Source organism: Castor canadensis, chromosome 8 (assembly GCF_047511655.1).
Source record: "Castor canadensis chromosome 8, mCasCan1.hap1v2, whole genome shotgun sequence".
NCBI lineage: Eukaryota > Metazoa > Chordata > Mammalia > Rodentia > Castoridae > Castor > Castor canadensis.
In genome coordinates, this window is record NC_133393.1 from 27,371,926 (window position 1) to 27,385,056 (window position 13,131).

Below are 13,131 nucleotides of genomic sequence, written 5' to 3' on the forward strand. Positions count from 1 at the left end.
TAGCTACACAGGGTGTTTCATTATGACATTTCCATGCATATATGTATTATAACCCAAATTGATTCATCCCCTCTATTTTTCTCCTTTCTCCCAGAGTCTAGGGGATACTTTAGAAAGTTATATTTCAAAAAATTGATAATCTAGAAAGATGGATCAACTCCTAGACATAGATTCCCTATCAAAATTGAACCAAAATTATACATTTTTAAAACCCTAAATATATCTATAATATACAATGAGGTTAACTATATCTATAATATACAAAGAAACCCCCAGAACCATACATATACACTGCTGAATTCTACCCAATAATTAAAGAATGAACACCAACTCTCCTCAAATTATTCATGCAACATAAGAGGGGGAAGAATGATTTCAAACTCATTCATAAAGTGAGTATTACCTTGATTTAAAAAAAATAAGTACACACAAAAAAAAAACCAACTATAGACCAATTGACTTGATGAACATAGACACAAAGTTCCTCAATAATTTGCAAACCAAAATCAACAACACATTAAAAGGAAAATACAGCATGATTAAGTTAGTTTAATACTAGCAATGTGGGGATTGTTTAATATACAAACATCAATAAGGGTATTATAACACATATAGATGAAAGTCACATGATTATCTCAATAGACAAAGAAAAGACCTTTGACAAAATAGCTCCTCATGCTAAAAGTCCTGGAGAAAGTTGGGATAGAAGAATCATATCTCAACATAAAAAGGTTATATACAACAAACCTAAAGCTAATATTACAATGAACGGAGAAAAACTAAAAGGATTTCCTGTAAAATATGTATATAGACCATTCTCTACATTCTTATTCATTACAGCCCTTGAATTCTTAGACAGACTAATAAAGCAAGGAAAGAAATAAAAGTGATACAAGCAAGAAGGGAATAATTCAAAGTATCCCAGTTTGCACATAAAAGACCCTAAAGACTCTACCAGAAGGTGCTTATGTCTTATAAACACTTTCAGAAAAGTAATAGCATACCAAATCAACATATAAAAATCAATAGATTTCCTGTACACTTTAAAGGAATTCACTAAAAACAAGTTAACAAAACAATCTCATTCACAATAGCCTCAAAAAATACCCAGGCATAAACTTAACAAAAGATGCTAAAGCTATAAAACTATAAGCTCTAAAGCACCATTAAAGAAATTGTAGAAGATATCAGAAAATGGAGTGTCTTTGCAGGTTCATGCATTGACTGAATTAATATTATCAAAAGGACCATGTTACAGAAGTGATCTACAGATTCATGGCAATCTTCATCAAAATTCCAATGACATTCCTCACAGAACTAGAAAAAAAGTATCCTAAAATTCATATGGAAACACAAAAGAATGTTAATAGCCAAAGTGATACTGAGCAAAAAGAGCAATGATAGAGGCATCACAACACTTATTTTCATATTATTATACAGATCCAGAGAGGGAAAGAAAAACCTAAGATTGTCACAAAAACAGACAAGGATACCAATGGAATAGAAGACCCAGAAACAAAACCACACAGCTTGAGCTGTCTGATTTCTGACAAAAATACAAAAAATAGGCATTATAAGAATGACATATCCTTTAACAAGTAGTTCTAGGAAAAATGGACATCCTATATCACCTTACACGAAAATCAACTGCAAATAGATCAAAGATGTTAATGTAAAACCTGAAACTTTGAAAGTAGTACAGAAAGATACTTCAAGATACAGGCAAAGGCAGGACTTTCTGAATAGGATTCCAAAAGTTCAGGAAATAATACCAAGAAGAGACAAATGGGATTGCATTAAACTAAGAAGCTTCTGCACAGTAAAAGAAACAACAGAATGAAGGGACAGCCTGCGCAATGGCAGAAACTCTTTGCCAGCAATTTATCTGAGGCAATTAAGGTACATAACACATAAAGGACTCCAAAAATTAACATCAATAGAGCAAAACATCTAATCAGTAAATGGGCAAATGAACAGAAAGAAGTATGAAGGACAAATAAATATGTGAAAAATGTTCTATGTCTTTAGACAGCTAAGACATGCTAATTAAAACTACACAGAGAACTCATTTTACTGCAATAAATGGTTTCAACAGGTATCATTTTTGCATTATATACATGTGTACACATTTTTTTGCACCATAATCACTCTCCTATCTCTTTCCCTGCCACCTCTCCCCTTCCCAATGGTACCAATCCCCTCCCCTGACCAGGACCTGTTCTGCCCTCCTGCTCTCTAATTTTGTAAAAGAAAAAAGAAAAAAATGACATTTTTGCTTGTTTGAAATAAAGGAACCTACACAGGGAGAGATTCCTTGTGATATTTCTATGTCTATGTGTATTTACCCCAATTGGTTCATCTCCTCTCTTTTTTCTTCATTGTACCTTAGTCCCTTTCTTACGATGGTTTCAGCTGGTTTAAGAATTCTATATTCATTATGGTATAGAGAGTACATCAACCATACTTATCTTTTTAGTTTCCTTCTTTTACCATATGCCTCTCGTATGTGTGGTGTGACCAGTTTTTCATAACATTGCTGTATTTTTATTATGTCTGTATTCCACATGTGAGAGAACATGCAGCTTTTAGCCTTCTGAGCCTGGCTAACTTCACTTAAGATGATGTTCTCCAGTGCTTCACTCTTAAAAGTATCTACCATCATCCTCCCTCATCCCCTTCCTCTGTACTTAAAATTATTCCACAGATTTTATTCTATTTTCATCACCCTTGAATCTGGGGTGACTATGTGACTATTTTGACCCAAATAATTTTAATACATGTGGTAAAGAGAGGGATTGATCAGTACCTGCTCATTGAGGTCCCTTCTATCATTGTACTTGAGTCCTGAGACCATGGGAATGAGCCCAACCCAGATCTGGAGGAGAGAACAAGAGACAGAGAAATGAGGAACCCACAAACAATTGGCAAGGTTCTGGAATGTGATGACATTCTAGGTCACCCAGTTGCCTGCCAACCCATCAGCTGAATATGAGTTTATGAGAGAGCCCAGCAGAGGTCAGCTAAACCAATCCAGATGAGAAAATCATGAGCTAAATAAAATTTTACAAAGCAATATACAACAGATACAAGATCCAAGGAAGAGACACAAAGGCTTTAATTCCTTAAACATGGTCTGATGTCATTCCATCGCCTTCTCTAATGCAGTTTCTTTCCCTTGACTTCTGTCAACGAGAATCTTGTTATAACAACTTTTAAAAGTTTGATCTCAAGAGCAAGTTCTTTCTATCCAGGTTTCTATCCAGGTTTTTTAAAGCGTTTAAATGAATAAAGTCTTTTTTTTTGGTCCATGAGAATTTCTTAAACTGAGACTTGTATCATGTTCCTTGTTTGTAAATTGAGCAGTTAGTCAAAGGGCAAGAAAAAAGAAATGAGCTATAAATTTATTTTCTTTTACGTTTTCTCCATAGTTATTATTGACCACTTCTTTCTCTTCTACGAGCTATTGGCATGTAATTATTCCTTATCTGGGTCAAATTTAACTTGAAAGGAATCACCTGGGTCTCACCTTTAGAAGAATGTGACAGACAACTAGTCTTCCCCTTCCCACGTTCATGCTCCACCTTTGTCTGCTTTGCTTTCTGCTTAATGAGGCCAGCCAATATGGATGACATACAAAGTTCCTATTCCACCTGGTATCCAGTTCAGTTTGATCAGTGACCAGCCGAGGAAGTTGGAATGAAGAACAGCCACAGAGGGGAAGTTGAGGTTAATAAAATGAGTTCTAAGGAACACTTCAGAGAGCCAACATCAACAAGAGAGATGTGATAATCTATTATTAAAATAACTATATTTTTCCAGGTACAGTGGCCCGTGCCTGTAAGCCTAGCTACATGGGAAGCTGAAATCATAATGTGCACTGTTCAAGGCCAGCATGGTGAAAAGTTCATTAGATCCCATCTTAGTTAGTAAAAGCTGGATGTGGTGGCACGTGCCTGTCATCCCAGCTAGAGTGAGGAGCATAAAAAGGAAAATCATGGCCTAGGCCAGCCCAGGGAATAAATGTGACACCCTACTTGAAGAAATAGCTAAAGCAAAAAGAGCTGGGGATTTGGCTTAAGTGGTAGAGTGCCTGCCTAGCAAGTCTGAGACCCTGAGTTCAACCCCCAATACCACCAAAAAAAAGAATATAAAGACAAAGAAACTTTATTTGTTGAGTTGTTTTTCTAAAAACTGAAATATGTATTATTGTCCCACCTTACAAAAAAGAAAACTGCTCGAGCTGGGGTGTGGTTCAAGTGATTAGAGCATCTTCCTGGTAAGTGGAAGGCCCTGAATGTTTTAACTCAATACTACCAACAAAATAAAAGGAAGCAGAGGTTTGTGGAGACTCTTACACTTGATCCAGTCAACTAAGCGGATAGTCAGGGTCCCTTTCAGGAATAGCTTATGGTCATTTGCTGGGAGAAAAGTCAGCAGACAGACTGAAGGAACTTCCTTTTCTGCAGCACTCCACCCAACCAAAGTATGTTCTTCTGTAAATGTTCAACAGTCAGTGATTGTGTACAAGGCCACCCATGTCTGTCTAACATAGGACAAATCTAATAGGTCAATTAAATGTAGACCTTCCAGTGTGGCTATATTAAGAATGTTATCAAGGCTAAATTATGGCTCAGATTTTTCCTATGCCCAATTCTCCACTTTCTTCCTTTCCACAGCCCCACAGGGCATTCTGTATTAAGTATTATGTATGCTCAACTCCATCTCAGAGTTTTCTTCCTGGATTACCCAACTTGTGACAACTTGTATTCCCACAAATATCTTTTCTTAAATATTGTGTAGTGATCACTTTGCAATAATCACTGAAGAGCTCAAGTCCTTTCATGGCCTAATCTTGGCCTTAAAACCAACCAATGGCACTTAATACATTCTCTGCTAACCATTTCCTGTTTTTCCTTATGAAATTGTGACTTTTTTGTATCCTATATAGTTATGCATCATTTAACAACAGGAATAAGTTATAAGAAATGTGTCATTAGACGATTTTGTGCACGCACCATAGGGGTACCTACATATACCTAGATGATGTAACCTACTATGCATCTAATGTATGGTATATTTGTTGTCTTGCTTATTGCTCGTGGGACCATGTTGAACACAAAAATAGAAGATTAAGTCAAGTACAAGAGAAAATGCAATGATGGAGGAAACTCAGCCAAAAAGACAGGTATAAAGTTCCTGCCAATGTAACATGGCATACTGCTTTAGAGTAAACCTAAGGAGTATGTTATAAAACACTGATAAAATATACAGTATGGTAAATAATAAGTAAATAACACAATCAGTTATCATTGATTATGTACTCTACATAATACTGTGTTACATGAGCTGTGCTTTAATTTTACTGGCAGCATACTAGGTTTACACAAGCATCACCAAAAACATGTGAGTAACAAATTTTACTACGACATTATGACAGCTGCAACATCCCAGCCTGTAGAAATTATTCAGTTCCACTATCATCTTATGGGGTCACTGTTGTATATGTAGTCCAACATAGGCTGAAATATTTTTACACAGTATATGACTATAATTCTCTGTGTGTACCACTGAAGTACTAGTTTTCCTTTCTATTTATCAATATTATTATTAATAAATTTAGTTTCTTGCCTAATTATCAGGTCTTTAAGGGTAATACAGTATCTTCTTTTCATACCTTTCACCGTCTAGCCAAATATAACATAAATAAAATTATATTCAAAATAAAGTTATTATAACTCAGGATAAATTATTTATTTTAATTGAACTATTGATTAATTCATTTCAATTCATTCTCCTATCCATATCTCCAATTGTCTAGTAGTATTAAATATTAGAAGCTAATCTATTATAATTAACTCATTATATGCATTCTCTATCAGTTCTGCCAAACATGTTTCATAACCATCTAAATTCAATACATACTAGACTATGCAACAGACATTTTCAGTTAAGGATAATAGGAAATCACTTTTTAAAAATATAATTAAGATGGATATTTCCAGATATTTGGGACAAAAGAAATTGGGTTTTTCTCTCTAAATACATTAAAAATCTTATTTGACACAGCTAAGGTCTCTTTTTGTCCTTACTACATAATCAAAGATAGCCTAGGCTTCTTTTTCTTAGTGTTACTTTTACTTATTTTATCATTATTTGCCATGACTTTTGGGAGGACCAAGCCTATGATACCCCAGAAAAAAACTTTAAATATATAAACCCTAGTAAGTTAGAAAAATAAATCCTGATTTCCTGCATGTTTTTACAATGTGCCCTAATGAATTACGAGATGTCCTTTCCTAAACTTTTCTATTTTAATTTTAGAAATCATTCCAACATTCCAAATATCAAACCCATGAAATATAATATTCCAACCCCTTTGGCAATGTTTATTCTGAATCCTTGCAGCTGATTTTCTTACCTTCACATGAGTTGGAGGTCAACCGTTAGAGTACTCCATCATTACTAGATAATTATCATTAATCCTATAAGTCCTCTTAATCCTTATATCAATACCATTTACAAGCTTAATTGAAAATAAATTACTTAAATGAAGAGTCCCTGTAGTATGTTATATTACACTAGTCTTGTAAACAAAAAATGTAGAATATTTCTCCCTAAGGCAATCAAGGAAGAAGTCTTTTTCTCTGCCATCTAGACCCAAAGCTAAACGTCACTTCAAACTATTCCCTGCTTTTCCTACTTGAGAAAGCATGATTTATTTTCACATACAATGTCAGTGTCAAGAAACAGAGATTAAATTCAGCTAAACAATGTACATTATACATTAATGCTCTTCCACATCAACAGTGTATTAGTAGTATATATGTTTAATCATATATATCACACACATGATTAATCCTTCTTATTACTGTATGGACCTGTTCACTGGATTGTAGGGATGTGCCTTGTATTACTCACTTTTCACCATTTGATAAAATACCCACCAGAGAAAATTTAAAAGAAGGAAAGATTTATTTGAGTAACAGCTTCAGAGGTTTCAGTCTATTATTAAATGACTTTATTGCTTTTAGGACTGTGGCAAAGCAGTACATCATGGTGGAAAGAGGTGGAGGAAAACTTTTTACCTCCTGACAGTCAGGAAGCAACCAGAAAGAGAACTAAATGAGCCAGGGATAATATATACCCTTCAAAGGCATACCCCTATGACGAACTTCCCAACTAAGTCCAACCTCCTAATAGTACTTTTAGATGTGAACCCTCCAGTGGGTTAATCCATCAAGGAGGTTAGCACCCTCATGATTCAATCACCATAGCACAACCAGCTAGGAACCAAGCCTTTAACACACGAGCCTTTTGAGGGTATACTTCAAATCCAAATCAAAACAGGCCTGGAGTTTTGGTCTGTGAGGATAGTACTAGAGCCTATTTTTTTACAGGGGCTGATGCAAATTCTAGTTCTGTGGTTGTGCTGGAATGTACTGGGATGAGCTTAGACTGTAAGTCTGCTAAAGCAGGCTTAACCCTAGATCTGCTAGGGCTTTGGACCTCAGGAATTGGCCTGGAATTGTGTGGGCCTCGAGTTAGTGTCTTGCAGAAGTCAAGCTGGAGGCTGTAGGTACTGACCTCGCTCTGGAGTGAGCTGGAGGATGATTCAGTGTGTGCTGGCCTGGATTCTGAGTCTGTGGGTGGCAGACTTGCACTGCAGTGGGCCTGAAGCATAGAGCTGTGCAGGTTGTCCTAGTAATGAACCATTCTGGAGCTCAAGTCCACAGGAGTTGGCCTGGAGCCAGAGGCTGCAGGTTCTGGCCTGCCAGTAGGAAGACCTGGAGGTTTTATTCTCAGAAGTCAGTCTGGAGGTTGTGTTTGCAGTTGCTGGTCTGGTACCTCAGTTCACTCTTCAATTTTCAACAATTATATTGAAGAACATGTAGCCATTATAGTCTCTTTCACATTCATTATCCCCACCATGTATTCATAATCCTACAGTTAAATAATTTCATCAAATTCTAAGTCTACTGCTCGAGGTAGAGGTCCATTGTGAAGTTGTGGGCAGCAGAAAAACATATAGTATCTTTAGTTCTAGAGGTCGAGGAAGAAAATATTATCAAACATTCACCAAAATAGCAAGATCTTTAGAAGCTTTAGTGGAAGAAATGATAAATGTCTATTAGGCAATAAAAATTTATTTAATTGATTTATAAAGATAGTTTAAATAAGCTAACCCAATGCAGCTTTCTAAAATGTTAAAAGTTCCTCTGATGAAGAAACAAAAATCATGAAAAATATCCTGCTTACTTGGTGATTAATTTCTCCCATTACATGATAAAAAAAAATTTCCCTGCTAGTATATGTGTGCATGAAGGTATGTAAAGAGAAAGGATTTAATAAACTGTGCATTAGCACTGTTTTACATGGTTATATTCCTTCATTACCTCTTCACATCAATGAAATAACTATTATATTAATTCAGATAAAGAAATAATGATTCAGAGGTGGTAAATAGCTTGCTCAAAGGGAGACATCTGTAATTTTGAGTTAGATTGAAGATAAGCAATAAGTTGAAAAAAGTTATATTTGTAGAACAAATCTATGAACTTTTTCATCTTGATGGAAAATGAATCAGACTGATAATATTTATTTCATGAAACACAGCTATCAAAGCAATTTTTAAAAGTTCTTTTCCAAATATATTGCTTTGCAAAGCATCTTATTGCATTAGGTGTATCATTCTGGAGGCTAACCTGACGCATACTTAGATATTCAGCATACAGGTCAATTTATATATTTATTTGGTGTAACAAAGTCATACATTTTGAGGTCTATAAATTTTAGATTACTTTTCCTCCTTTCTGACCATCAGCACAAGAAGACAATATTTTCCCATAAGTCTAGCCAAGATGTCCCAAGGTCTCTATTTGATGGCATGTGCCAGAATAGGTAAGGGTAGCTATTGCATTTGATTTCTCAGAATTTGATAGCTGAAAATACTATATATATATATATATATATATACATATATATATATATATATATATACATATATATATATGGAAAAGTATGGTAAGCAACACAGTGAGAAAGAATTATTTTATGGAGCACTCAGAAACTATACTTAACAACTGAAATGTTTTAATTCCATCATATTGACAGGTAAACTGATTTAATTCTTTTCTTTTTTGGACATATTTTCTGCCTAGCTACTTTAACTACAGAATGATTCTAATAGAGAATTGAGTAATATATCCCTTTTCCTATTATTTCTTTTTTAAAGCAAAGTATTAGTTCCCCAATGTCAACCATGTAAGATTCAATCACAGGAGGTGGTGGTTCTTCACAGTGTCCCACACAGCAGGCATTTCCCAATTTGTGTTTATTAATTGTTTAATCTGGTCTTCATTTATCAACCCAGTTGTATTCCATGTGACCATTTACTTACCTCTCTGCTCTACTTGTGATCATGCTGGTGGTTGTTAACCTCCTGGCTTTGCCACACTCTTTTTACCTGGATCTTCTTTGCCAGATTCAGATCTTAGAGAATGTTTAGAGTTTACCTCAAGAGCCATGTATTTTACGAGTATGCTTCATTTCCTTTAAATCAGACATAAAGGTTACTTTTCTCAAGAGTCTTACTACTTATAATTAATATCATCTTTAGCACTAAGGTATTTTAGTAGATACTCTCTTATAATATTATGCAATATTATCTTATCAAATAAGAAAGCTGGTATTTTGGCTTCTATGGATAGTCTTCCATTTTAATTTATAATACAGGGTCAGGAAGCACAAGATTAATTTAATCTATCAAAAATTTTATTTGCTAATCTTATGAGCTCCTCTGGGTTCAAGTGTGAGTCTGGCACCCCAGAAATGTCCCATTTTGGAAAGCCTTCCCAGCCCCTCAAACACAAAAGTTCTCTGTTACTGTTAGTTCTAGGTAGATTCAGTACATTTGAAAGGAAAGATAAAGGTAGTGAAGCCAAACTTAGTAAATTAGTGAAAGTAGTTAAAGACAAAAAAGGTGATATTTTAACAATCTATTTTGAATTTAAGAAAATGAATACCTAAGAATGTGAAATGATTTTTTTCTCAAAGTAAATTTGAGATTCAAGATCTAAATTTTGAGCTGTATTCTAACATTTGTTTTATATTTTCTTTCTCCCTTTTCCCCCTCTTCTACTCATCTCTCTCTCTCTCTCTCTCTCTCTCTCTCTCTCTCTCTCTCTTTCTCTCTCTCTCTCTCTCTCTCTCTCTCTCTCTCTCTGTCAGAAAACTTAATATGATGTCTATCCTCCTAGAAGTTTGTGTGTACGTTACAACATTGTTGACTATAGACATCAGACTTTCTCTGAAACCTCTCTACATGTTTTCAGGAATACTGACCCTGTGCAAGCAGACCACTTACATTAAAAGCACTAAGCATGTGTGGGGAAATCTCATGTTGTTGGTGTGAGCCTATGGTCAGAAAGTAACTCTTCATTAGAGAGAATATTTCATTTTTTTGTTCTTACATATATTAACACAACATTTTGAGGCTACAAATTATTTCATAAGTGTTAAAACAGGCTTGTTAGCTTCTAAACATACCAGTTACCTTATAGAAGTTCAGTATATCTAAATGATTTATTATAATTTGATATGGTGGTTTGAATATATACATTTATACAAGAAAATGATTAAATAATTGATATAATGGTATAATTTGCAACTCAAATGCAGAAGAATAATCCAAAGAGAAAATGTAAATATACATATGCATGAAAACAAACACATATTTATAAATGGAGTTCAAATGGTCCATAACTATTATACTTTTGGTATACTTGGATTATTGAAGTTAGTAAATCATTAAATATATTTATTCTTATTAGTTATATATCTTATCAAGAGTACAAGTATACTTCACAAATGTAAGAATATTGGGTGCAGTTATGAGACCACAGATAATCAGTATCAGAGAATACTTTAGATTCCCTTGGTAGTCCAGTTTTATGAGGAGGTGAACTGCTGCCAAAGGTAACTCTAAAAGATGTGTTATATGTAATGTAAGGACATTGGCAAGAACCTATACTATATTAATCTACTTTATGTTAGTCTACAAGAGAAAGGTATCAGGATAAGTCGAAATCAGAATTACTCATTTTATGAAATTCCATTGCATACAAATATTATTACATTTCTTAAAATTCATATAAATTCCTTGAATCCCTAGATCTATGTCAAAAGCCTAACCAGTCTCATACTAGTCATGTTTTCATTCTGTTAAAGTTGAGATATTCATGCTGTCATGAATTTCACAATAATCGTTTCATGAATGAATGAGAAATGAATAATTGGTGTTGCTACCTTTATAAAAACCTACGTTACTTCCCTATAACATGATAAAGTAATAGACTTAAATAATAAATAAAGTTTAAAAAATTGATATCAAGTTTCATTGAATGAGGAGTAAATTAATATTACATGGTCCTTATGACAACTTCTGTCTCACATAATACATTATCTGAACAAAACACATGTAAATGTTTAGATGACAAACAAAAGATATAGTATATGAAATAATTATTTATATATTATTAGTTAATATAAAACCCAAAATTTACATGAAACTTTCATTTACTTCTATATTTCTGATGATCAAGTATTGCAAAATAATATAAAAAACTACATGACCAAAACAGTTTCTTTGTTGCTTTAGAATAAATTAAGTTAAATTCATTTAATTCACTGTTTATATTCTTTGTATTATATGCCAAGCAAAAATAAAATTACTAATAATCTATCTCCCTAGAAACTGAGTTGGATGATTGTGATGCTGCTTATATATATAATATGCTTGTATTTAAGAATTATTCTGTTAATTCATCTTTATGATCTAAGAACTGCTTATCTCAGGAAAAACTAAAGATAGTTTGGACAGCATACTTCATTGCTTCATTACTCCAATATATTCTATTACTTTAAATTTCTCTTAATTTTTGCTGAATACTGGTGAACCCTCACCAGTTTCTTCAGTGCATCCTTCATGTCCTTATTCCTTAAGGTGTAAATGAGGGGGTTGAGACTTGGGGTGATGATGGTGTAGAAGAGGGTGAGGAACTTGCCCTGGTCCCTGGAAGCACTGTTACCTGGTTGCAGGTACAAGTAGATAATAGCTCCGTAGAATATTGACACCACAGTGAGATGAGATCCACAGGTGTTCATTGCTTTTCGTTGTCCCGCCTTTGACTTCATTCTCAGCACAGCTTTGGCAATGTAGCCATAGGATATAAGAATAAGTATGAGGGGTGTAAGGACAATGACAATGCCTAAAGCAAAAACAGACATTTCAACTGCTGTGGTATCTACACAAGCTATCTTTACCATAGCTGGCAACTCACACAAAAAATGATCTAGAAGGTTGTTTCCACATCTAGGCAAATTCATGGTGAGTGTGCATAACACAACAGAATTGGCCAGACTAATACTCCAGACCATGATAACCATCTGGAGACATAGATGTGGATTCATGATTACCAGATAATGCAAGGGTTTACAAATAGCTGTAAATCGATCATAGGACATAACAGCCAAGAGAAGACACTCAATGGAGCCCAACCACATATAAACATAGAGTTGAATGACACAACCCACATAGCTTATGGTCTTCTCAGGTCCCCACAAGTTAACCAGCATCTGAGGGATGATGCTAGTTGTGAAACATAGATCTAGGAAAGACAAATTCCTGAGGAAAAAGTACATCGGTGTGTGTAGATGTGAATCCAAGAGAGATGCAAGAATGATAGCTGTGTTAGCCACCAAGGTAATAAAATAGAAGATGCTGACAACTCCTGACAAGATCATCTCCAGTTTGGGGTGATCAGAGAAGCCAAGCAGAATAAAACCATGTAAATAAGTATAATTGCATTGGTCCATGTTCCTTCAATGCCTAAATCCTGTGGGTGAGAAGTAATGGAAAAAGAAGAAAGATGGAGGAGGAAGAAGAGAAAGAAGAAAGGCAGGGGAAGAAGGGGAACAGAGGAAGAAGAGAAGAGTGAAGAAGAAAGAACAAGATGAAACAAAAAGGAAGGAAGGAAGGAAAGAAGGAAGAAAGGAAGAAAGATTTTAGTTAGTCTTTTTAATATTAAAAATCAGCTGGTATTTTGTGATGTTAACTAAATGGGAAAGATTGTA

The 13,131-nt window shown here is 34.6% G+C and overlaps 1 protein-coding gene across 1 annotated transcript; it reads right to left on the reverse strand.

Moving 5' to 3' along the window:
- Positions 1-11,913: 11,913 nt before the first annotated feature.
- On the reverse strand, positions 11,914-12,873 carry LOC141425886 (olfactory receptor 2W1). The gene has a single exon (XM_074084824.1). The coding sequence runs from the start codon at positions 12,871-12,873 to the stop codon at positions 11,914-11,916; it is 960 nt and encodes a 319-aa protein (XP_073940925.1).
- Between the last annotated feature and the right edge of the window lie 258 nt (positions 12,874-13,131).